Source organism: Scyliorhinus torazame, chromosome 24, assembly GCF_047496885.1.
Source record: "Scyliorhinus torazame isolate Kashiwa2021f chromosome 24, sScyTor2.1, whole genome shotgun sequence".
NCBI lineage: Eukaryota > Metazoa > Chordata > Chondrichthyes > Carcharhiniformes > Scyliorhinidae > Scyliorhinus > Scyliorhinus torazame.
The window spans coordinates 7,055,206-7,082,355 of NC_092730.1; the positions used below are offsets into that span (position 1 = coordinate 7,055,206).

At 50.1% G+C, this 27,150-nt stretch overlaps 1 protein-coding gene across 2 annotated transcripts; it reads left to right on the top strand.

The window, feature by feature from the left end:
• Positions 1-4,420: 4,420 nt before the first annotated feature.
• On the top strand, positions 4,421-26,437 carry LOC140399847 (phospholipase A and acyltransferase 3-like). 2 transcript variants are annotated; one of them, XM_072489308.1, is made up of 5 exons: positions 4,421-4,581; positions 5,408-5,513; positions 18,570-18,838; positions 25,102-25,221; positions 26,251-26,437. In XM_072489308.1, the coding sequence occupies exons 1-4, from the start codon at positions 4,573-4,575 to the stop codon at positions 25,174-25,176; spliced, it is 459 nt and encodes a 152-aa protein (XP_072345409.1). In that variant the 5' UTR covers positions 4,421-4,572; the 3' UTR covers positions 25,177-25,221; positions 26,251-26,437. The 2 variants fall into 2 exon arrangements, with proteins under 2 accessions (XP_072345409.1, XP_072345408.1); XM_072489307.1 differs by lacking the exon at positions 25,102-25,221.
• Positions 26,438-27,150: the final 713 nt, after the last annotated feature.

The following is a 27,150-nucleotide window of genomic DNA, read 5'->3' on the forward strand; positions in this document are numbered from 1 at the left end:
AGGTCATACAGCAGAGAAACTAACATCAGAGGGTGAACCGTAGATGTGGGGGGGAGGGGAAGAGGGAAGCAAAGAGGAGAAAGGTTAAGGAAAGGTGGATAAGATTGAGGGTGTGTGGTTTAAATATATATTAAGAAAGACAAGAAAGAAAGAAATGGTAAAAGACAGTTAAAATGAAATGGGATGAAAACAAAAGGGTCGAGGCGGGGTAGAGCTGATCATCTGAAGTTGTTGAATTCGATGTTGAGACCGGAAGGCTGCAGCGTGCCTAACCGGAAGATGAGATGTTGTCCCTCCAGTTTGCGTTGCGCTTCACTGGAACATGGCAGCAGGGCAAGGACAGACATGTGGGCCTGGGAGTGGGATCTTGTGTTAAAATGGCAAACAACGGGAAGGTCAGGGTCCTGAATGCGCACAGACCGAAGATGCTCAGCAAAGCGATCACCCAGGCGGCGTTTGGTCTCTCCGATATAGAGGAGACCACAATGGGAGCAGCGAATGCAGTAGACCAAATTGGAAGCGATGCAAGTGAAACATTGCTTAACCTGGAATGAGTGTTGTGGGCCTGAGATGTTAAGCATGGAACAGGTAAAACATAGAACATACAGTGCAGAAGGAGGCCATTCGGCCCATCGAGTGTGCACCGACCCACTTAAGCCCTCACTTCCACCCTATCCACGTAACCCAATAACCCCTCCTAACCTTTTCGGACACTAAAGGCAATTGATCATGGCCAATCCACCTAACCTGCACGTCTTTGGACTGTGGGAGGAAACCGGAGCACCCGGAGGAAACCCACGCACACACGGGGAGAACGTGCAGACTCCGCACAGTCAGTGACCCAGCGGGGAATCGCACCTGGGACCCTGGCGCTGTGAAGCCACAGTGCTAACCACTGTGCTGCCGTGCTGCCCACACAGGCAGTGTTACACCTGCGATTGCATGGGAAGGTGCCATGGGTGCTGGGAGAGGTACTGGGTATGGTGGAGGAGTGGACTAGATTGTCTCGGAGGGAACGGTCTCTGCGGAATGCTGACAGAGGGAGTGAAGGGAAGATGTGTTTGGTGATGGCATCACGCTGGAGTTGGTGAAAATGGCGGAGGATTATGCGTTGCATACGGAGGCTGGTGGGATGAAATGTGAGGACAAGGGGGACTCTATCCTTTTCTGGGAGGGAATGGAGGGGGCGAGGGTAGTGGCGCGGGAGATGGACCGCACACTGTTGAGGGCCCTGTCCACAACTGTAGGTGGGAAATCCCTGTTGAGGAAGAAGGAACACATTTTCGAAGCATCATTTTGGAAAGTGGCATCATCGGAACAAATGTGACGGAGGCGAAGGAGTTGATAGAAAGGGATGGAGTCCTTACAGGGTGCAGGGTGTGAAGAGCTGTAGTCCAGGTAGCTGTGGGAGTCAATAGGCTTGTAGTGGATATTAGTAGATAGTCTATTGCCGGAAATGGAGACAGAAAGGTCAAAGAAGGGAAGGGAAGTGTCTGAGATGGACCAGGTGAAAGTGATGGAGGGGTGGAAACTGGAAGCGAAGTTGGTGAATTTTTCCAGGTCCGGGCGAGAGCATGGAGTGGCACCAAAATAGTCATCAATGTATCGGTAAAGGAGTTGTGGGAGGGGACCCGGGTAGGCCTGGAACATCACCCATGGCACCTTCCCATGCAATCGCAGAAGGTGTAACACCTGCCCCTTTACCTCTTCCATGCTTAAAATCTCAGGCCCACAACACTCATTCCAGGTTAAGCAGCGTTTCACTTGCATCGCTTCCAATCTGGCCAATTGCATTCGCTGCTCCCATTGTGGTCTCCTCTATATCGGAGAGACCAAACGCAGACGGGGTGATCGCTTTGCTGAGCATCTTCGGTCTGTGCGCATTCAGGACCCTGACTTTCCTGTTGCTTGCCATTTTAACAAAAGACCCTGCTCCCATGCCCACATGTCTGTTCTTGGCCTGCTGCAATGTTCCAGTGAAGCTCAACGCAAACTGGAGGAACAACATCTCGTCTTCCGGTTAGGCACGCTACAGCCTTCCGGTCTCAACATCGAATTCAACAACTTCAGATGATCAGCTCTACCCCGCCTCGACCCTTTTGTTTTCATCCCATTTCATTTTAACTGTCTTTTACCATTTCTTTCTTTCTTGTCTTTCTTAATATATATTGTACGAAGTCTTACAACACCAGGTTAAAGTCCAACAGGTTTGTTTCGATGTCACGAGCTTTCGGAGCGCTGCTCCTTCCTCAGGTGAATGAAGAGAATCACCCGCGAATGGTCGCATTCCAAGCATTGTCTGGCATCTTTGAATTTGTCTATATATGTGTTTCTGGAACATACCTCTTCATTCACCTGAGGAAGGAGCAGCGCTCCGAAAGCTCGTGACATCGAAACAAACCTGTTGGACTTTAACCTGGTGTTGTAAGACTTCGTACTGTGCTCACCCCAGTCCAACGCCGGCATCTCCACATCATTAATATATATTAACCCCCCCCCCCCCCACATCTTATCCACCTTTCCTTACCCTTTCTCCTGTTTGCTTCCCCCTTCCCCTCCCCCCACACCGACAGTTCATCCTCTGATGTTAGTTTCCCTGCTGTTTGACCTTTCACACCTTTTGTCCTCTCTGGGGACTGCCATTAGCACTCTGTTCCCTTGATTTCTGTGGCTATTAGCACTCTGTTCCCTTGGTTTCTGTGGCCATTAGCACTCTGTTCCCTTGGTTTCTGTGGCCATGACTCATCTTTCATTCTCACTCCACAGTATAAATATTCCCCACTTTCCCTGTCTGTTAGCTTTGACAAGGAGTCATTGGACTCGAAACGTTTGCTCTTTTCTCTCCCTACAGATGCTGCCAGACCTGCTGAGATTTTCCAACATTTTCTCTTTCGCTTCAGATTCCAGCATCCGCAGTAATTTGCTTTTATCCCTCTCAATCTTGGTGATTGGTGTATGTAATAGGACAGCGGTCCTCAATCGGGGCTCCCTGTTTCCCCCAGGGTCTGGGGTCTGTGAGAAGGTTTCAGGGATTCAGCCCAGAGTCACGAGGAACTGATCGGGAACAAGCTGACAGAGAATCCCCTTAGCCAGGTGGAACCTCTGTGTCTCTGGGTCATTATAACCTGGTGATACATCAGGACTGGTCCACAGTCTCAGAATCAGATAACATGATGGGGGATCAGGAACCGGAACGTTCCAGAGTGGAAAAGGGGACAAGCAATGGGTGTGTGGGGTCAGATGGGGGGATTTGGGGGAGAGAGAGAGACACAGAGAGCGAGCGAGAGAGAGACAGAAAGAGTCGGAGGGAGGAAAGAGGGTGAGAGAGGAAGAGCAAGAGAGGGAGTGAGAGGAGGAGAGAGAAAGGGAGAGAAAGAGGGAGAGATGGGGGGAAAGGAATTGAGAGAGACAGAAAGAGTCGGAGGGAGGAAAGAGGGTGAGAGAGGAAGAGCAAGAGCGGGAGTGAGAGGAGAGAGAGAAGGAAGGAGAGGGGAAGGAGATCGGATGGGTGAGAGTGATGGGGAGAGGAATTGAGGAAGGGAGAAAAGGAGAGAGCGAGAAGTTGGGGGCACAGAGTGATGAGGGAAGAACGAGAGAGAGGGGGGGGCAGGAGAAAGAAAGAGAGGGAAGTAGAAAGAGAGAGAGTGGTTGGACGGGCCATGTCCAGCGAGGGGAGCAGGGACATGAGCAGCAGCAGCCCCAGTTTCTCACTGTCCAGTGAGAGCAGCAGTTAATTCCCCCGTAAATGGAAGGTGGGTCTGGGGAAGGGCAGTGGTTGTAAGCAGACTGAACTGGACTGGGCTGTCTCTCTTAAAACTTCATATCCAGCCCGGCGAAGGATCTTGCTAATGTGGAAGGAGGCGAAGCCCCCCAGCCTGGAGGCCTGGATAAATGATATGGCTGGGTTCATAAAGTTGGAGAGGATGAAGTTCGCCTTGAGAGGGTCTGTGCAGGGGTTCTACAGATGGTGGCAACCGTTCCTAGACTATCTCGCGGAGCGTTAGAGGAAGGTCGGTCAGCAGCAGCAGCAACCCGGGGGGGGGGGGGGGGGGGGGGGGGGGGGGGGAAGAGAGATGTCCTGGGAGGGAGGGGGGGAAGGGGGGACTGCCTGGGAGGGTGGATGAGCAAGAGATAACATGAAGAGTCGGGGAAACTGGCACGTACGGGTGAGGGCCAGTGTACAAAGCTGTGTAAATATATCATTTTGCGATGTATATATCTTGCTCTGCGCAATTTCTCGGTTTTTTTTGTTACGAGGAGGGGGGGGGGTTATTGTTTGTAAGGGAGAAAAATTGTGTTAAAAAACTTTAATAAATATATTTTTTTAAAAAACAAAAAACTTCATATCCAATCATATATCAGCCTCAGTGTGCTCAAAGCTGATTTGTCAGTTTTGATGAAAAATCTATGTATAGCCTGCCAAAAATCGTGTCAGAGAACATACGTTACAGAAAGCGAGAATTCTAAATGTCGGACTGGTTTGACCAACTGCTCCAGAAATATTCTCAAACTCCGAGAGAGGCTGTTTACGGTGTCTAACTTTTAATCTCACTTCAGAATCACTCAGGCAAAATGAGCTATGTAAGTTTGTCTTTAACGTTTTTGATCTTTTCCCGTTGTAACAACTTTTATCTCAGCTCTGGTTTGTGTCTAACAGGCTTCCTGTTGATGAAACTGTTCCATATCAAACCCAGATGTGTTGGCCCGAGTGTGTATTAACCGGTGTGTTTTTTTGTAGTTCACTCTGGTTTTCCCCTTGCTGCTCTGTCCCTTGTACCTCACAGTCTTTTTTGTGAGCTTTCGCCCCCCCTTCCTCAACACCCATTCCCTCACTTTCCTTTATGATCCGTGGTTCATCTGTGTCTCCCCCCCCCCCTCCCCCTACTGTTTTTTGGCTGCGAACAGGGGCGACATTCTCCGACCCCCCGCCAGGTCGGAGAATCGCCGGGGGCTGGCGTGAATCCTATGTCTGGATGTGCGGGTCTTCAGACTTCTGTACCTTCTGCCTGATGGAAGGGTCTGGAAGAAGACAATGCCTGGTTGGGAGGTGTCTCTGATACTGCTGTCTGCCTTCCTGAGGCAGCGGGAGGTGGAGACAGAATCAATGTGGGAGTGCAAGCTTGTGTGATGCGTTGGGCTGAGTTCACCACACTCTGCAGTTTCTTGCGATCTTGAACCGAGCAGTTGCCATACCAGGCTGTGATGCAGCCGGATAGGATGCTCTCTATCGCACATCTGAAGAAGTTTGTGAGAGTCGATGCAGACATGCCAAATTACTTTTGCTTCCGTTAAAGGTTCTAAATAAATGCAATTTGTCAGAGCAGTTGTTATTCTGGACCGTAACTGCAGGAACTTCACTTTCAAATGGTCAGGTTGATTTCTAATGTAAACCCCGTCTTCTTTCCAGACATCTTCTCACCCCAGACCTGGAGATTTGATTGAAATATTCCGAGTTGCCTACCAACACTGGGCTATCTATATCGGAAATGGATATGTCATTCACTTAACTTCAGGTAAAGGCTACTGAATTTTTCTACTTAGATTCAATGATCTTTTCTATTGACAGAATAAAATTATGAACCTGAAGTCTGTCCATAATCCATTATTTCCAATGGAGACTGCCTATGTAAACATCACACTGTAATTACAATATTTCACCAGTGGAGGTGCTGCTGTGTCACCATTGGAAAGAGGGTGTAATTACAGTGACACCGTTCTGAGACCTTGGGCTGGATTCTCCAATCCCCGACGCTGGAATCGCATTCGGCGAGGGGAGCGGAGAATCCCTGATGACACCCAAATTGGGGGGCCGCTTTCGCGATGCTCCGCCTTACCCACAGCCTCAGGACATTGCCTGAGGCCGCACCCCCCCCCCCCCCCCCCCCCCGCCGATGCGCCGTCCCCAACCAGCCAAGTTCCCAACGGCGTGGGGCACTGTGGTCTCACCCGTCGTGAACTCCGTGTGGCGGCTGCAGACTCATTCCAGGGCCGGCACAGTCCGGGGAGGGCCGATCCGCAGGCAGGGGGGGTTTCATTCAGGGCTGGGTGCACTGTGGAGAGTGAGGGGGGGCCCGTTGCGCGCGAGCAGCCGAAGGGGGTACTATTTTTGCGGTCCAGGTCCGTGGGCTGAGTCCGCCATGAACCCCCTCGCGCCGCCACGGACCCGGCAATGCTCCGGGACGTGTCGGCAGCTAGAGCTGGGAGCTCTACGCTGCCTGGCTGCTAGCCCCTCCTTCCTTCGCCAATGGCGGCAAATGTCTTGACATCAAGTTCTGGAATTCCCTCCCTAAACCCCTGCAGCGGACACAAGTGATGGAACCAGTGGGATGTTGTGACCTTACTCCCAATTATTTTGAGGTCAGCATTAATTAGACTGCATGCAGGTAAACTGGCTCAATGTGGGAATGACCTCCCCGCACTCCCTTCCTCTAGCCTGTCTCTGCTACTGTCTGAGTCCACGCTGACTAACTTTAAACCCTCTGTGATAATGTTAACCTCAGCTCCCTGAACTCAATAACCCAGCTTTGACAGAATCGTCCAGACTGGAAACGTTTGCTCCCTTCTCTCTCCCCAGAGGCTGTCAGACCTGCTGAGATTGTCCAGTATTTTCTGTTTTTGTTTTAGATTCCAGCATCCACAGTAATTTGCTTTTATCAATAACCCAGCTCTTCATTTCACTCCTCGTTGATACACCTTGGGATATTTAGTCTTAAAGGTAGCAGCGAACTGTAACTTGTAACTAATGGAGGCTTTTAATCAGCTTCAGTAACACATTCCCTTTAACTGTAACTAACTCCCTCTAACTGTAAAGACCCTGGATATTCAAACAACCTCAATAAACACTAAAAAAAAGCAAACACGTGTGTGGAATCTGAAACAGAAAATGCTGGAAGAACGCAGGTCTGGCAGCTTCTGTGGTGATAGACTGACCACCAACATTCATTACAAAGCCTACCGACTCCCACAGCCACCTCAGAATCACAGTATAATGCAGTGCAGAAGAGGCCCTTTGGTCCACCGCCACATGAAAGACCCTGACCTGCCCATCTAATCCCATTTGCCAGCACATGGCCCACAGCCTTGAATATTAAGACGTTTCAAGTACTCACCCAGGTACTTCTTAAAGGATGTCAGGTCACCCGCCTCTACACCCTCCCAGGCAGTGCATTCCAGACCATCACCACCCTCTGGGTAGAAAAGGTTTGAACTCAAACTCCCCCTAAGCCTCCTGCCCCTAACCTTGAACTTGTGTCCCCCTCATAACTGTCCCTTGAACTAAGGGGAACAGCTGCTCCCTATCCATGCCCCTCATAACCTTGTCCACCTCGATCAGGTCGCCCCTCAGTCTTCTCTGCTCCAGAGAAAATAACCCAAGCCTATCCAATCTCTCTTTATAACTTAAATGTTCCATCCCAGGCAACATCCTGGTGAATCTCTTCTGCACTCCCTCCAGTGCAATCACATCCTTCCTATAATGTGGCGACACAGTGCTCCCGCTGTGGCCTCACCAAAGTTCTATACAACTCCAACAGGACCTCCCTGCTTTTGTAATCCATGCCTCGATTGATAAAGGCAAGTGTCCCCTATGAATTGGTCACACCGCAGATTAAAATTACTGAGGCAGATAGGGAAAGGGTGACCAACAGACAGAGGAAGAGTAGGAAGGCAGTGCAGGGATCCCCTGCGGTCATCTCCCTCCAAAACAGATTTACCGTTTTGGAAACTGTTGGGGGAGATGGCTCACCAGGGGAAGGTGGCAGCGGCCAGGTTCATGGCACCGTGGCTGGCTCAGCTGCACAGAAGGGCGGGAAAAAGAGTGGCAGAGCTATAGTGATAGGGGATTCAATTGTAAGGGGAATAGACAGGCGTTTCTGCGGACGCAAACGAGAATCCAAGTTGGTATGTTGCCTCCCTGGTGCAAGGGTCAAGGATGTCTCGGAGCGGCTGCAGGGCATTCTGGAGGGGGAGGGTGAACAGCCAGCTGTCGTGGTGCATATTGGCACCAACGATATAGGTAAAAAACGGGATGAGGTCCTACAAGCTGAATTTAGGGAGTTAGGAGTTAAACTAAAAAGTAGGACCTCAAAGGTAGTAATCTCAGGATTGCTACCAGTGCCACGTGATAGTCAGAGTAGGAATGACAGGATAGCTAGGATGAATACGTGGCTTGAGAGATGGTGCAAGAGGGAGGGTTTCAAATTCCTGGGACATTGGAACCGATTCTGGGGGAGGTGGGACCTGTACAAATCGGACGGTCTGCATCTGGGTGGGACCGGAACCAATGTTCTCGGGGGGGTGTTTGCTAGTGCAGTTGGGGAGGGTTTAAACTAATGTGCCAGGGGGATGGGAACCGATGTAGGAAGTCAGTGGGGACAGAAACAAAAGGCAGGAAGGGAGAGTGTGTAAAGCATGACCAGAGAAAGCAGGGCAGAGAGCAAGGAAGGTCTACATTAAACTGCATTTATTTCAATGCAAGGGGCCTGACGGGCAAAGCGGATGAACTCAGGGCATGGACGGGCACATGGGACTGGGATATTATAGCTATGACTGAAACATGGCTAAGGGAGGGGCAGGACTGGCAGCTCAATGTTCCGGGGTACAGATGCTATAGAAAGGATAGAACAGGAGGTAAGAGAGGAGGGGGAGTGGCGTTTTTGATTAGGGAGAACATCACAGCAGTACTTAGAGGGGATATATCCGAGGGTTTGCCCACTGAGTCTATATGGGTGGAACTGAAAAATAAGAAGGGAGAGATCACCTTGGTAGGACTGTACTACAGGCCCCCAAATAGTCAGCGGGAAATTGAGGAGCAAATATGTAAGGAGATTACAGATAGCTGCAAGAATAATAGGGTGGTAGTAGTAGGGGACTTTAACTTTCCCAACATTGACTGGGACAGCCATAGCATTAGGGGTTTGGATGGAGGGAAATTTGTTGAGTGTATTCAGGAGGAATTTCTCATTCAGTATGTGGATGGACCGACTAGAGAGGGGGCAAAACTTGACCTCGTCTTGGGAAATAAGGAAGGGCAAGTGATAGAAGTGCTAGTGAGGGATCACTTTGGGACAAGTGACCATAATTCCATTAGTTTTAAGATAGCTATGGAGAATGATAGGTCTGGCCCAAGAGTTAAAATTCTTAATTGGGGCAAGGCCAATTTTGATGGTATCAGACAGGAACTTGCAGAGGTAGATTGGGGGAGACTATTGGCAGACAAAGGGACGGCTGGTAAATGGGAGGCTTTTAAAAATGTGTTAACCAGGGTGCAGGGTAAGCACATTCCCTTTAGAGTGAAGGGCAAGGCTGGTAGAAGTAGGGAACCCTGGATGACTCGAGATATTGAGACTCTGGTCAAAAAGAAGAAGGAGGCATATGACGTACATAAGCAACTGGGATCAAGTAGATCCCTTGAAGAGTATAGAGATTGTCGAAATAGAGTTAAGAGGGAAATCAGGAGGGCAAAAAGGGGACATGAAATTGCTTTGGCAAATAATGCAAGGGTGAATCCAAAGAGATTCTACAGATACATAAAGGGGAAAAGAGTAACTAGGGACAGAGTAGGGCCTCTTAAGGATCAACAAGGGCATCTATGTGCAGAGCCACAAGAGTTGGGTGAGATCCTGAATGAATATTTCTCATCGGTATTCACGGTGGAGAAAGGCATGGATGTTAGGAAACTAAGGGAAATAAATAGTGATGTCTTGAGAAGTGTGCATATTACAGAGGAGGAGGTGCTGGAAGTCTTAAAGCGCATCAAGGTAGATAAATCCCCGGGACCTGATGAAATGTATCCCAGGATGTTGTGGGAGGCTAGGGAGGAAATTGCGGGTCCCCTAACCGAGATATTTGAATCATCGGCAGCCACAGGTGAGGTGCCTGAAGATTGGAGAGTGGCGAATGTTGTGCCCTTGTTTAAGAAGGGCAGCAGGGAAAAGCCTGGGAACTACAGACCGGTGAGCCTAACGTCTGTAGTAGGTAAGTTGCTAGAAGGTATTCTGAGAGACAGGATCTACAAGCATTTAGAGAGGCAAGGACTGATTCGGGGCAGTCAGCATGGCTTTGTGCGTGGAAAATCATGTCTCACAAATTTGATTGAGTTTTTTGAGGGAGTGACCAAGAAGGTAGATGAGGGCAGTGCAGTAGACGTTGTCTACATGGACTTTAGCAAAGCCTTTGACAAGGTACCGCATGGTAGGTTGTTGCAGAAGGTTAAAGCTCACGGGATCCAGGGTGAGGTTGCCAATTGGATTCAAAATTGGCTGGACGACAGAAGGCAGAGGGTGGTTGTAGAGGGTTGTTTTTCAAACTGGAGGCCTGTGACCAGTGGTGTGCCTCAGGGATCGGTGCTGGGTCCACTGTTATTTGTGATTTATATTAATGATTTGGATGAGAATTTAGGAGGCATGGTTAGTAAGTTTGCAGATGACACCAAGATTGGTGGCACAGTGGATAGTGAAGAAGGTTATCTAGGATTGCAACGGGATCTTGATCAATTAGGCCAGTGGGCGGACGAATGGCAGATGGAGTTTAATTTAGATAAATGTGAGGTGATGCATTTTGGCAGATCGAATCAGGCCAGGACCTACTCAGTTAATGGTATGGCGTTGGGGAGAGTTATAGAACAAAGAGATCTAGGAGTACAGGTTCATAGCTCCTTGAAGGTGGAGTCGCAGGTGGAACGGGTGGTGAAGAAGGCATTCGGCATGCTTGGTTTCATTGGTCAGAACATTGAATATAGGAGTTGGGACGTCTTGTTGAAGTTGTACAAGACATTGGTACGGCCACACTTGGAATACTGTGTGCAGTTCTGGTCACCCTATTATAGAAAGGATATTATTAAACTAGAAAGAGTGCAGAAAAGATTTACTAGGATGTTGCCGGGACTTGATGGTTTGAGTTATAAGGAGAGGCTGGATAGACTGGGACTTTTTTCCCTGGAGCGTAGGAGGCTTAGGGGTGATCTTATAGAGGTCTATAAAATAATGAGGGGCATAGATAAGGTAGATAGTCAACATCTTTTCCCAAAGGTCGGGGAGTCTAAAACTAGAGGGCATAGGTTTAAGGTGAGAGGGGAGAGATTCAGAAGGGCCCAGAGGGGCAATTTCTTCACTCAGAGGGTAGTGAGTGTCTGGAATGGGCTGCCAGAGGTAGTAGTAGAGGCGGGTACAATTGTGTCTTTCAAAAAGCATTTAGATGGTTACATGGGTAAGATGGGTATAGAGGGTTATGGGCCAAGTGCGGGCAACTGGGACTAGCTTAATGGTAAAAACTGGGCGGCATGGACTGGTTGGGCCGAAGGGCCTGTTTCCATGCTGTAAACTTCTATGATTCTATGCCTTTTTCACCTCCCTATTAACCTGCCCTTCTGCCTTCAGAGATTTATGGACAAACACGCCAAGCTCCCTCTGTTCCTCGGAACGTCCCAGTGTCAGGCCGCTCATTGAATATTTCCTTGTTAAACTGCTCCTTCCAAAATGTATCAGCTCGGACTTTTCAGGGTTAAATTCCATCTGCCACGTTTCTGCCCAGTTGACCATCCCGTCTGTATCTTCCTGTAGCCCGGGACTCTCAGCCTCACTGTTAACCACCCGGCCAATCTTTGTGTCATCCGCAATCTTACTGATCACCCCCCCCCCCCCCCCCCCCCCCCCACACACATAGTCATCTATGTTGTTTATATAAATGATGAATAATAGGGGGCCCAGCACAGATCCCTGTGGTACGACACTGGACACTGACTTCCAGTCACTAAAGCAGACGTCTGTCATCACCGTTCTTGTCTCCTACAGCTCAGCCAATTTGAATCCACCTTATCAAGTTACCCTGGGACCACATTAGTTGTTCTCCAGTTCTCTGGCACCTCCCCGGTGGCCAGGCAGGAATTAAAGATTTGGGGTCAGATCCCCTGCAATCTCCTCCCTCGCACCCCACAGCATCCTGGGACACAATTCATTCGGACCTGAAGATTTGTCCACTTTTAAGCCTGCCAGCACCTCCGAAACCTTGTCACCCCCAATGTCAATGTGCCCAAGAAACTCCTAGTCTCCCTGAGGTACCCTCAATAATGATGCTTAGAGATTAAACTGTAAAGAAGGCTTTATTAAGCTAATAACTATGCTACAGATTTGGACGAGAGCTGACTGCTATACAGACCATGAGGCAGGCCTTTATGTATGGCTCCCAGATGGGCGGAGCCAGAGGCGGAGTCCCCAGGGTTCCAAGCCTGGTCTTAAAGGGGACATCACCTTACATGATGATAAGGCAGTAACCGTTCATCACATTCGCCCCCTGTTTAAAAAGGAGTCCGGCGGGGATGAAGTGCCATCATAGGTCCATCCGTCTCGGCGGCCGGATCGTCCTCCTCGATCTCCTCAGTTCGGGCGATGGTGCGGCGGGCACGGACGTCCCGGTTGAGGGCACATCCGGGAGCACAGCGGTCGGAGCTTTGGTCCGGGTCGGGGCAGAGGAACTAGGCAGGGCCGGGGGTAGCGGAGCCGGCGCCGGCGGGGTGTGTAAAGGGGGGGGGGGGGCGCACGGTAGGAGCTCACCAACGGGTGGTAGGGCCGGAAGGGGGTGTATTGTAGGGGGCGACGGGTCCTGCAGGGGAGCGGCGCGGGAAGGGGCGTCTGTGGTGGAGGATCCAGCGGGCGCCAGATCCCGGAGGGAAACCGTATCTTGCCTGCCGTCGGAGTACTCCACGTAGGCGTAACTGGGGTTGGCGTGGAGCAGTCGGACCTTTTCAACTAGGGGGTCCGTTTTATGGCTCCTCGCGTGCCTCCGGAGAAGAACAGGTCCCGGAGCCGTCAGCCAAGGTGGAAGCGAGACCCCGGAGGTAGACTTCCTGGGGAAGAGAAACAATCGCTCATGAGGGGTCTCATTTGTGGCCGTGCAGAGGAGTGACCTAATGGAGTGTAGGGCATCGGGTAGGACCTCCTGCCAGCGGGTGGTTGGGAGATTTCTCGACCGCAGGGCCAGAAGGACAGCCTTCCACACGGTCGCGTTCTCCCTCTCCACCTGCCCGTTTCCCCGTGGGTTATAGCTGGTCGTTCTGCTCGAGGCGATGCCTTTGCTGAGCAGATACTGACGCAGTTCATCGCTCATGAACGATGTACCCCGGTCGCTGTGGATATAAGCAGGGAAACCGAACAGGGTGAAGATGCTGTGCAGTGCCTTAATCACCGTGGCTGAGGTCATGTCGGTGCAGAGAATGGCGAATGGGAAACGGGAGAACTCATCGATCACGGTGAGGAAATAGGCATAACGGTTGGTGGACGGGAGGGGCCCCTTGAAGTCCACGCTCAGTCGCTCAAAGGGGCCCGAGGCCTTCACGAGCCGAACCTTGTCTGGCCGATAGAAGTGCGGTTTGCACTCCGCACAGACCTGGCAGGCCCTGACCATGGCCTTGACCTCCTTGGTTGAGTAAGGTCGGTTGCGGGACTTGATGAAATGGACGAGCCGGGTAACCCCGGGGTGGCAGAGGTCATTGTGGATGGCTTGCAGGCGGTCCTCCTGCGCGTTGGCGCATGTGCCGCGGGACAGGGCATCTGGGGGCTCGTTGAGCTCCCCTGGACGATACTTGATATCGTACGAGTAGGTGGAGAGTTCGATCCTCCACCTCAAAATTTTATCGCTTTTTTATTTTGCCCCGTTGCGTGTTATCGAACATATAGGCGACCGACCGTTGGTCGGTGACGAGGGTAAACCTCCTACTGGCGAGGTAGTGTCTCCAGCACCGAACAGCCTCCACAATGGCTTGTGCCTCCTTTTCGACTGCAGAGTGTCGAATCTCGGAGGCGGTGAGGGTTCGGGAGAAGAACGCTACTGGTCTGCCTCCTTGATTGAGGGTAGCAGCCAGGGCGATGTCTGATGCATCGCTCTCTACCTGGAAAGGGATGGTTTCGTCCACCGCGTGCATGGCGGCCTTGATGATGTCGGCCTTGATGCGGTTGAAGGCCAATTGAGCCTCAGCCGAGAGGGGAAAAGTGGTGGTCTTTAGGAGCGGGCGGGCTTTGTCCGCATACTTGGGGACCCACTGGGCGTAATAGGAGAAAAGCCCCAAGCACCGTTTGAGGGCCTTGAGGCTGCGGGGGAGAGGGAGTTCCTTAAGGGGGCGCATGCGGTCGGGGTCGGGACCTAGGACCCCGTCTTCCACGACATAGCCGAGGATGGCCAGCCGGGTGGTGTGGAAAACGCATTTGCCCTCATTATAGGTCAGGTTAAGGGCTCGGGCGGTCTGGAGGAACTTTTTGAGGTTAGCGTCATGGTCCTGCTGATCATGGCCGCAGATGGTGACATTGTCCAAGTACGGGTATGTAGCCCGCAAACCGTACTGGTCCACCATTTGGTCCATCGCCCTTTGAAAGACGGAGACCCCATTTGTGACACCAAAGGGGACCCTGAGGAAGTGGAAGAGCCGGCTGGCTGCTTCGAAGGCAGTATAGAGGCGGTCTTTTGGTCGGATGGGGAGCTGGTGGTAGGCAGATTTGAGGTCGACCGTGGAAAAGACTCGGTATTGGGCGATCCGATTTACCATTTCCGCGATGCGAGGAAGGGGGTACGCATCAAGCTGCGTGAATCGGTTTATGGTCTGGCTATAATGCACGACCATCCGTTTCTTCTCCCCGGACCGGACTACCACCACTTGCGCTCTCCAAGGGCTGTTGCTAGCCTCGATGACCCCCTCTCCCAGTAAACGCTGGACCTCTGACTTGATAAAAGCCATATCTTGGGCACTGTAGCGCCGGCTCCTGGTGGCGACGGGCTTACAGTCGGGAGTGAGGTTAGCGAATAGCGAGGGGGGTGCGACTTTCAGTGTCGCAAGGCAGCACACCGTGAGGGGGGGCAAGGGTCCGCCGAACTTCAGTGTCAGGCTTCGGTGGCTGCACTGGAAATCCAGTCCGAGCAGCAGGGGGGCACAGAGGTGAGGGAGGATATAAAATTTGAAACGGGTGTATTTGGCACCCTGGATCGAGAGATCCGCAATACAGTACCCCGTGATTTGTACCGAGTGGGACCCAGATGCGAGGGCTATGGTTTGGGATGTGGGATGGGTGCGTAGGGAGCAGCGCCTTACCGTTTCAGGGTGGATAAAGCTCTCCGTGCTCCCGGAGTCGAAGAGGCATGCAGTGTCGTGCCCGTTGACCTGGACCTGCATCATGGAGTTCTGCAGGTGTTTCGGCCGAGTTTGATCGAGGGTGATCGCACCCAGTCGCGGGTAGTTGGAGTCGTAAAATGGCCGTTGGTCGCACGTGTCGGGTCGAGAAGATGGCTGCCGACCAGATGGCCGCTCCCATGATTCGCACGAGGCTGATGACGCGTCAGAAGAGGACGTGTCGGGTCGGTGCGCAGCAGCATTGCGAGGCCTACGGGCCTGAGAGCCTGATTTTCGGGCCGGCTGTTCTTTGTTTTTCTGGCCCCTGGGTCTGGCCAGGCAGACCCTCGCAAAGTGCCCTTTCTTCCCGCAGTCGCTGCAGATCGCGGAGCGGGCTGGGCAGCGTGGGCGTGGGTGCTGGCCCTGCCCGCAGAAGTAGCAAGGTGTGCCCCCATGGTGAGCGGGTCACCGCGTGGCGCAGGCCTGTAATACGGGCGAGTCTGAGAAAGTCCGGGGGGGGGCTGGCAGAGTCCGCGGGGTACGTACCCAAGTTATGTCGGGCCACCTCCAGCGAGGAGGCGAGCGTTAGCGTCTCCTGGAGGTCTTTTGCCCCGTTTTCGAGCAGTTGCTGCCGGATGTAGGTTGAGCGGATGCCGGACACGAAAGAATCTCTGATGTGCAGGTTCATATGGACTTACCCTGTCACATCCTGATGGTCACAGTCCCTGGCCAGCGCGGTGAGTTTCTCAACAAACTCGTCGAGCGATTCCCCCGAGCGCTGCCGGCAGGTAGAGAGCAGATGCCGGGCGTGCACCTCATTGACGGGTTTGACAAACCACTTGCGGAGCAACTCAATCGCTTCCTCATAAATCGTCGCCTTTTCGAGCGTGGCGGAGATTCTGTGACTCACCCGGGCGTGGAGTAGACGCAGCGTGCGTGGCCCCAGGATGGGAGTCTCTGCGGAGTCCAGGTAGGCCTCGAAGCACCGCAGCCAGTATTTAAAAATTGCCTTTGCCTCCGGCGTTCGTGCTTCCAGATTGAGCTTCTCTGGTTTTAGGCCTGCGTCCATCCTGAATCTAGTTTAGCCTAATAAATTGAGGTACCCTCAATAATGATGCTTAGAGATTAAACTGTAAAGAAGGCTTTATTAGGCTAATAACAATGCTACAGATTTGGACGAGAGCTGACTGCTATACAGACCATGAGGCAGGCCTTTATGTATGGCTCCCAGATGGGCGGAGCCAGAGGCGGAGTCCCCAGGGTTCCAAGCCTGGTCTTAAAGGGGACATCACCTTACATGATGATAAGGCAGTAAGCGTTCATCACACTCCCTCAATTACAGCTCCTCACATCCTGCTTCCTGCAAGGACTCTGTCCCTTTCTCCCAGTTCCTCTGCCTCCGTCGCACCTGTTCTGATGATGCCACCTTTGAAAATGGAGCTTCTAACATGTCTACCTCTTTTTAAACTGAGATACCCCCCACACCACAGTGGTTGACAGATGATAGGGTCCCATGATAGGGTCCCCCTTTTCCTCACTTTCTACTCCAACAAACTCCACATTCAAAGGATCATCCTCCGTCATTTCTGCCAACTCCAGCATGGTGCCACCACCAAACACATCTTCCCCTCACCCCCTCGTCAGCATTCTGCAGAAACCGCTCCCTTCGTTGCACCTTGGTCCACTTCTACATCACCCCCAACACCCCAGCCCCTTCCCACAGCACTTTCGATGCAATCTCAGAAGGTGCAACACCTTCTTCTGTAGCCATGTAAAATGGCTGCGTTCCGATTAATCTGGCCAAAACCCAGTTTAAAATGGCTAACCCGAAAGACTGCTGGGAAAAGCAGCCAAGAAGACACAAGCAGGCAGCTGCAGACAGGTTTGCATATTCACCTCTGGGAACGTAGCCCAGATCGATACTCAGGGCTATCAACAGCCCTTCAACACAGGTATCCGCAGTTTCATTCAGGACTGTTTACACCTAATCAACTCAGACATCCAGTTAAATCGGCTATCCCCTGGAATTGCAACATATTAGCAATTGAATACCGGGCCAGACCTGTCGGCGCCTGCAGTGGCCGAAACAAAGACAGGTGAGCGACCACCCCCCCCGATCGGGGAATCGCCTCACCATTGGACACATCGACCCCAGAGACTGGGGACAGAATCCAATCACTTGGGACTCAGGGTCAAGGCCCGCCCCGGGAGGCGGGAAGCCCCTGGGCCCTATAAAAGTAAAGGTCCAAGTTCAGATCTCTCTCTCTCTCATCTTCGCCTGCTCGAGACCTTCGGAAGACCAGCCACCGGCAGCAGTAAGTTTGAATTCAACGATCGCTATCCGGTAGAGACACCTAGCCACCGACCTGTAGCAGCCCTTTTGAATCCCGCGGGCCAGATTTGATTGGACAAGCCATTCGTTTCCCTGACCTGGTGGGCTCTTCCTAAGTTAAGTATTGGCCAGTAGTGATAGGTTTGTTATATAGAAAGTAGTGTTAGGGTATTCATATTGCTTGTTGTATATAATAAATGACCGTTGTTTTAATCCTTACTAAGCGGTGTGCTGTATTATTAATCATAACCTGAACTTGAACCACGTGGCGGTATCATAAAGATACCTGGCGACTCATGAGCAAAGGTGACCTAAAGAGAGCAAATAGACTAAAGCTAGAAAGAGCAACACTTCTTTACACCCGTACTCCTCACTGTTCAAGGCCCCAAACACTCCTTTGAGGTGAAGCAATACTTTGTTTGCACCTCCCTCCATTTGGTACACTGGATTCGCTGCTCCCATTGTCCGCGTGTCTCTCCTCGGCCTGCTGCAATGCTCCAGTGAAGCCAACGCAAACTGGAGGAGCAGCACCTCATCTTCCAATTAGGCACCTTACAGCCCCTGGGCTCAACACTGGGCTCAACAACTTTAGACTAGGAACTTTCTCCTCCATCTTGACATTTTCTTTAATATCCCAAACAATTTTTGCCGCAATGCAAATCGCCTCCACTTTACTGGGGCCATTTGTCACGTGTTCCTCAGTTTTGCTTTCACTGGGCACTGACCTTTATGCTCCCGTCAACACATTCTGATATCTTACATCATGGCAACTCCTAGCACCTTCCTCTGGCATGAATGCTTCATCTGTCTCGTGACCACACATCTTTGTTTCAACCTCTTCCACCAATCACTGATATTCTACTCTGCTCCACCCTCTCTTGTACAGTAAATAATCCAACACATTTCTCTGTCTTTATCTCTGGCGAAGTCAAAAGGACTTGAAACGTTCGATTCTGGCAGAGCAGGCTCGAAGGGCTGAATGGCTTCCTCCTGCTTATATTTTCTGTGTGTGTTCGCTTGGTTTTCTCTCCCCACAGATGCTGCCAGACCTGATGAGTTGTTACAGAATGTTTTTAAACTCAATAAACTGTTCCATTAATATATCAAAACTGTCTCAATAAACTGCTGCTTTAATACATTTTCTAGATGGAGGATCTGGTGAAACATTGAGCAATGTAATGTCCAGTTCTACAATATTTGCTGTGGTTAAAAAAGAGCGTCTCTCTGCAGTAGCTGGATCCAGTAAATACCGTGTCAACAACACGGCTGATCAGATCAGGAACAGGTTTCCTGTTCGCCAGATACTACAAAATGCCGAAGCGCAAGTTGGAAACAGACAGAAGTATAACGTAACAGGAGCAAACTGTGAACACTTTGTCAAAAGGCTTTGTTACGGGAAAGCTGAATCGAGGCAGGTGAGTGAGTCAATCCCATAATCCACAGGTAATTATAGACTAGCAGGATCTTCTGGTCATGGACATTCTTCCATCTGTTGCTGAACAAGGAGACATCTGAGCAGTTACAGCAGCCCCAGGAGGAAGGGTGAGAGTGACACCACCCCACTGATGTAGAAACCCCGTTATTAAATCTGACTCCAGCTCAGATAACTGGCACTGTGTGAACTATAGAAGGTAGTGTAGTCAGGATCTGCGTGGGTCACAGGGGATGAGCGACCACAGGAAGATCGGGAAGGTGTCAAATCGCTGAAGGTTGAGGTTGCAGACGGGGTCTTGTTATGTATTTATATTTATTCCTCTGAGCTTCACAAAGCTCTGCTCTGTTATGTATTGCTGTATTCACCAGAAATGATGTCAGCAGTCACTCGCGCGGGGAAAGAGGCTGAGATGAAGCAGCCACCTAAGTGAACACACACCTGTAAATAAAGCTCGTTGTTTTTAACCCTCGGTGCTCCCGAGTGTCACTCTCTGATATACAAAAGCACCCATGGACCAGTTGAACCAGTAACATTCCTCGTCACAATGGACGTCTCAGCACTCTATACCAGCATCCCCCATGACGACGTGTAGCCACTTAAAATGGCTAACTCCCGATTCAAAATGGCGAACGGCAAAGGCTAATGGGAAAATCAGCCAACAGGACAAAAACGAGCAGCTGCAGGTTGACTGTGTATTCACCTCTGGGAAGGCCAGACAAGATCGATACCAGTAACCATCAGCATAACAAAACACCAGCCATCTGCATACTAATGAGCAATCCCCGGGAACAATGAGCAACATTTAGACACACAAAGCCAAACCAGACTCTTGGGCGCCAGCAGAAGGCGACACAAAGGGAGGTGAACGACCACCTCAAGACCGCCCATCGATCAGGGAACCGCTCCAGCATTGGAGAAAATCGAACCAAGTGATTGGGACAAAGTCCAATCACTTGGGACCAGGTACAGGGTCCGCCCCGAAAGGCGGGAAGCCCCTGGGAACTATAAGAATTGAGCCCAAGTTCAAGTCGCTCTCTTCTCTTCAACTGCCCTCCACCAGCACTCTGCTCTTCAGCTCTTCAACAGCCGCTTAAAACAGTAAGTCTTACTTCAACGCTCGCTACGAGATAGGCGGTCCTAGCTACCAACCTGTACCAACTTCGAATCCCGCAGGCTCAGAACCCGAACGAAAGGCCATTCATTTCCCTGACCTGGTGGGCCAGTTCCAAGTTAAGTATAGGCCTGTTAGTCGTAGAAGTAGCTTAGACGTAGAATTTATGCATGAGTAGTGATTACTGTGTATAATAAATGTGCTTTGATTTAAATCTTACTAAGCGGTGTATTGGATTATTGATCATTACTCGGACTTGAACCACGTGGCGGTATCATAAAGATACCTGGCGACTCAAGAGCAAAGGTAATAAAACAGAGCAATTAAACTAAGGCCAAGTTAGCAACAGACGGCATTGCTGCAACAGCCTCAGTGCTCAACACCGACAACTGCCAATCTCCAGACGCAATTCTGCAACTCATCCGCTTCATTCTGGATCACAACGTCTTCACCTTCGACAACAAGTTCTTCATCCAGACGCATGGAACAGCCATGGGGACCAAATTCGCACCCCAATACGCCAACATCTTCATGCACAAGTTTGAACAGGACCTACTCACCGCACAGGACCTTCAACCGACGTTATACACCAGATATATCGATGACATTTTTTTCCTTTGGACCCACGGCGAAGAATCACTGAAACAACTACACGATGACATTAATAAGTTCCATCCAACCATCAGACTCACCATGGACTACTCCCCAAAATCAGTTGCATGCTTGGACACACTCGTCTCCATCAAGGACGGTCACCTCAGCACTTCGCTTTACCGCAAACCCACGGATAACCTCACGATGCTCCACTTCTCCAGCTTCCACCCTAAACACATTAAAGAAGCCATCCCCTATGGACAAGTGCTCCGTATACACAGGATCTGCTCAGACGAGGAGGAGCATAACAGACATCTACAGACATTGAAAGATGCCCTCGTACGAACGGGATATGGCGCTCGACTCATCGATCAACAGTTCCAACGCGCCACAGGAAAAAACCGCACCGACCTCCTCAGAAGACAAACATGGGACACAACCGACAGAATACCCTTCGTCGTCCAGTACTTTCCCGGAGTGGAGAAACTACGACATCTTCACAGCCTTCAACGTGTCATCGATGAAGATGAACATCTTGCCAAGGTCATCCCCACACCCCCAATACTTGCCTTCAAACAACTGCGCAACCTCAAACAAACCATTGTTTGCAGCAAACTACCCAGCCTTCAGAACAGTGACCACGACACCACACAACCCTGCCATGGCAATCTGTGCTAGACGTGCCCGATCATCGACATGGATACCACCATTACACGCGAGAACACCACCCACCAGGTACGCGGTACATACTCGTGCGACTCGGCAAACGTTGTCTACCTCATACGCTGCAGGAAAGGATGTCCCGAAGCGTGGTACATTGGCGAGATCATGCAGACGCTGCGACAACGAATGAACGGACATCGCGCGACAATCACCAGGCAGGAATGTTCCCTTCCAGTCGGGGAACACTTCAGCAGTCAAGGGCATTCAACCTCTGATCTCCGGGTAAGCGTTCTCCAAGGCGGCCTTCAGGAGGAGCGACAACGCAGAATCGCCGAGTTCCGCACACATGAGTGCGGCCTCAACCGGGACCTGGGATTCATGTCGCATTACATTCATCCCCCACCATCTGGCCTGCAAAATCCTACCAACTGTCCTGGCTTGACACAATTCACACCTCTTTAACCTGGGGTTACCCCATCTCTGGATCTGTAAAGATTTAATCACCTGCTAATGCTCGCATTCCAAGCATTGTCTGGCATCTTTGAATCTGTCTATATATATGTTTCTGGAACATACCTCTTCATTCACCTGAGGAAGGAGCAGCGCTCCGAAAGCTAGTGACATCGAAACAAACCTGTTGGACTTTAACCTGATGTTGGAAGACTCTTACTATACAAAATAAAAACTGGCGACGAGGGCTTCAAATGATGATTGCCAGCTGCCTGGGAAGAGGAATTTGTCAAAGAAAAGCTGGGAAAAGAAAATTTAGAGAAGAAGGCTTTTGCATGTGCTCCAGACCGAACGGGCGAGGTGGACGTGAGTAACCATACTCTGCTGCAGTTATAGAGCTGGGTATGTTAAAAAAGAGGCTGAAACTCGGGTTCTTGCCGTGTGTGAAAGAACACTCGAGGTAGCTGCTGGGAACGCGTTTCAAAGTGTGCATACAGAAAACCTCCATTCGTAGAGAAAATGGCGGGAGTTTTCAACTATGATGAAAATGTGGAGCAATGGAGCTCCTATACGGAGCATTTTGACTATTTTACGCAGGCAAACAAAATAGCTGAAGATGTTCTGCTGCCCACTTTCCTGAGCGTGATGGGGGGAAAATGTGTAATCTCCTCCATAGTTTAGTGCAGCCTGAGAAGCCAGACCCTAAAACGTATGAACACACAGATACGCGTGTGTGTAACCTCACAGTCTCTCTCCCGAGCTCCAAATCTGCCTCCTCATTCTCTTGGGTGAAGATCGATGTGAAATATTCATTTAACACTCTACCGATGTCCTCTAGATCCACCCACAGATTCCCCCCATGGTCCCTAATGGGCTCTACCTTTTCTCAGGTTATCCTCTTCCCACTGATATACTCTTAGAATATCTTGGGATTTTCCCTACTTTTACCAGATAGATTCCTCATATCCCCACTTTGCTCTCCGAATTGCTTTCTTAAGCTCCATCCTACACTTTCTGTACTCCATTAATGCCTCCGCTGATTTCCTTCCCTTGCACTTATTAAAAGTCTCTTTCTTCCTTCTCATTGTATCCTGAATATCTCCGGTTATCCCTGGTTTCTTGGGTTTGTTACTCCTTCCTATTGCCTGAGAGGGAACATGCTGGGCTTGTACCCTCCACATTTCCACTTTGAACGTCTCCCACTGCTCTTCAGTAGATCTCCCCACCAGTAACTTGTTCCAATCTATCTTGGCCAGATCCTGCCTTATTTTACTAAAGTCGGCTCTCCCCCAATCCAAGACCTTTGCAATTTGTCTATTTCTTTGTCCATAACAAACTGAAATTGTACCATGTTGTGGTCGCTATCACTAAAATGCTTCCCCACCGTCTCATCAACCACCTGTCTGATCAAAATTTGAATGCCACTCTCCAGAGATTGGGGGACTATGGTCTGGGAGTCCGTAAGGACAAGTGTGAGTTCTTCCAATCCTCCAATGAGTATTTGGGACGTGATTGATTCCATGGGTCTTCACAAATCTCATTCAAAGGTTAAGGTTATCACAGAGGTGCCTGTACCTCATATTGTTCACCAGTTACATTCCTTCCTGCGATTGTTGAACAACGGTGGAAGATTTGTTCCAAACTTGGCAACCATTCTGAAACTGTTACATAACCTCTTGTGCCAGAACAAGGAGTGGAAGAGGTCAGATCAATGCAATAATGCTTTCATGCAATCCAAAACAGCGTCACTTAAATCTGAAGCTCTTACGCATGATGATCTTACTCTACCCCTACAGTTAGCTTGTGATGTGTCCCCTTACAGTGTAGGGGCCGTGCTCGCCCACATCATGCTGCTGAGTGAAGAAAGGCCCATTGCTTTTGGGTCTCGAACATTGAGAGAAGCTGAAAGGAACTATGCCCAGATTGAAAAGGAAGCTTTAGAGATCACCTTTAGAGTAAAGAAATTCCTTCAGTTCCTATATGGGAGAACGTTTAACTTGCTGCCAGACCATCGCCCATTAACAAACATTTTTTGGCCACACACGGGATCTGTCACTTGCAGCAAGTAGAATGCAGAGATGGGCACTGCTTTTGTCTGCACACTTATACCATGAAGTATCGACAATCAAGTCTACATAGGAACACGGATGGACTTTCAAGATTAATACCAGGTAGTTTGTCAGACTACTCAAATAGGAACATTTTCTACTTTGAACAAGGAGACAATACACCAGTCACTTCTAGACAAGTGAGGAAATACACTCGGAGCGATCCGATACTCCCAGACATGATGGATATGGTATTACGAGGGAAGACTTTAAAACTAGCGCCTAACCTGAAACCCTCCTCCCCCAGGAAATAGAGCTGTCAGTACCATCAGGATGTCCGCTGTGGGTCTCAGAGTGATCATTCCACCACCATTGAGAAAGTGAGTGTTAGAGAAGCTACATGAGGGCCATTGCACAGTTTTACGTATGAAGGAAAGAGCGAGGCGTTATTTCTGGCGGTCTGGACTGGAAGCAGAAATTAAAGAGAAAGCTGGAATATGTTCCTCTTGTGCAAAGATAAGAAAACTGCCACCCTTAGCAACGCTGCATCCATGGGAATGGCCTGAAGAGGCTTGGCAATGAGTGAATGTGGAATTTGCAGGACCTTTTGAAGGACACATGTTCTTGATGCTCACACCAAGTGGCCAGAGGTCACCGTGATGAAATCTAATTCATCAGAGAAGACTATCGAGAAGTTAGAAGTGTTTAATCGTTTTGGATTCCCTGAACAACTGGTAAGTGACAACAGACCTCAACTTGTCTCACAAGAATACCCAGCAGACAGGCACTAAGGGAATGCACAATAGCTTATTTGTGTTTGTATGAATGGATGTGTTGTTGGAGAAAGTGGTTAGCACTACTGCCTCGTGGCGCCAGGGACCCGGGTTCAATTCCAACCTTGGGTTACTCTGTGGAGTTTGCACGTTCTCCCCGTGTCTGCGTGAGTTTCCTCCGGCTCCTCCAGTTTTCTCCCACAGGTTAGGTTGGATCGGCCATGATCAATTGCCCCTTAGTGCCCAATGGTTATGTGGGGTTACCGGGTTATGGGGGGCTGGGCCTAGGTAGGGTGCTCTTTCAGAGGGTCAGTGCAGACTCGATGGGCTGAATGGCTTCCTTCTGCACTGTAGAGATTCCATGAAAAGGTTGATGTGAGGAATGGTGGGCCATGGTGGCTGGGGCTCCAATCCCTGGTTATTCCAGAGAATGGGAATGGAGAGCGATGACATCTGAACTGGAAGAGGCAGACTGGGAAGGTCACTAGGGGCCATACCTCAGTGACTCGGGAGATTATCTATCGCTGGGTCCCAGAGTCTCTGAAAACATCTTCACTGTGCTGCCTGTTTCTGTCTCTCTGACTGATACAATCTCTTCTCACAGGCAGAAAATGCTGTTGCTGCTTGTATTGCTGGTGCTATCGCGACCATTATAACTTCCGCGATGCGGCAAACTTAGGTTGTCCTCTTGAACGTTGACAGAAGCACTGACTGATGATTAACCGTATGTATTAAGTTGCTTCATTTTGTTTTTAAAAATTTAGAGTACCCAATTTTATTTTCCAATTAAGGGGCAATTTAGCGTGGCCAATCCACGTATCCTGCACATCTTTGGGTTGTGGGGGTGAGACTACACGGACATGGGGAGAATGTGCAAACTCCACACGGAGAGTGACCCGGGGCCGGGATCCAACCTGGGTCCTCAGCGCCGTGAGGCATCGGTGCTAACCATTGCGCCGCCATTAAGTTGCTTCATAAACTCCATGTTCCCATTTAAATCAACATTCTTTGTAATTATTCATTGAAGAATGTGAATAAATGATCTCCATTAAAGACAGGCCGATATTTCTCGAGTGCCTTTCATAACCTCCCAGTCCCCAGCGGTTCAGTTAATGGCGCTGTTTTGATGTGTACTAACTGTTTGTAATGAAGGGAATGTGACAGCTTCCTTTAGGCTCCAATACTGATCACCAATCCGGAGAATTTCCACAGCATCAGTCTGGCTGGGATATGAAAGGGTTTGTGGCGAGGGAGCTGGTGTTGGGATTAGACCGTGTTGTGAACACTCTGTCCGTGACATTCAATATGGTACAATCGTATCACATCAGGTGAGAACATCCCAAAATCCACAGGGAATTATAGATTGGCGGGAATCTGGTCTTCCTTTCGTCTTCGAGTCAGCAGCTGTCCATCCAAGAGTCTGAAACATATTGAAAGAAGCAGGTGAGAGGAGTGGGCGAGCGCAGTGGGGGGTGCGGTGGGGTGAATGGCAGAATTCTATCAGTTTAATCAGGAGGGAATTGAGGAACCTGACTGGGGAAATGCGGTGAGGTTAGAATTCCCTGGTTATTCCAGAGAATGGGAATGGAGAGTGGTGACATGTGAGCTGGAAGAGGCAGACTGGGAAGGTCACTAGGGGCCATGTACTCAATGACTCGGGAGATTATCTATCGCTGGGTCCCAGAGTCTCTGAAATCATCTTCACTGCGCTGTCTGTTTCGGTCTCTCTAACTGATACAATCTCTTTCCACAGATCGCCAAATCCCTGCGCTGTGGCTCAGTCTGTCAATGGCTGCTTGCGGTGTTGCTGTTGTTTCCCTGGCTCTCTCTGCAGTTTGTATTGCTCCTGTCACTGTTGAGGTTACTGTGGAAAATGTGCAAAAACTCTGTTCCAACACATCTCTCAATAATTACTTAGCAATAAAGATGATTTCTCCCGATCTGCCCCAGTCGGAGAGTTTCTGAAGTTGAACCATTTCTCTGGGATTCTATCCATGTAAGGTCAGTACACCACAGGGATGGACAGAAGGACAGAGCGGGGAATTGGAAAGGTGAGTCCGGAACAATATTAACTCACAATAAAGCAACAGGACACTGGGACGCAGGGAGAAACCAGGAAATAGGGGGAGCAGAAACTAACACGGAGAGTTTACGATTCACAAGAAGGAACGGTGACTCCCGGGGATGGATTTCTGGGTTATAGCAGGAAATCCACAAACAACAGCAATCGGGTGGGATATAAACAGAAAATGCTGGAAAATGCTGAGCAAGTCTGGCAGCATCAGTGGAGAATTCTATTTTTAATGCAGATTTCTAGCTTTCAAACTAGTTGGATGGGGTTTGGATGGATATTGATTGATGGATGACCAGATGTGACAAAGTAATCACCTCTGAGAATCTTATAAGACAGGATCTCCCCCCCTCTGGTTCTGTGACCGATTCTCTTCAATCTGGGCCCCTCTGGTTACCCACTGTCCTGCCAACTGGGAAACACTTTCTCCTCATCGCCTCTCTCCAAACCCTTCCTGATTTTGAACGCCTCCTCGATTAAATCTCCCCTTAACCTTCTCTGCTCTATGGAGAACAATCCCAGCTTCTCGCAGTCTCTCTCCACATTCACTGAAGTCCCTAATCCCTGGGGACATTCTAGAAA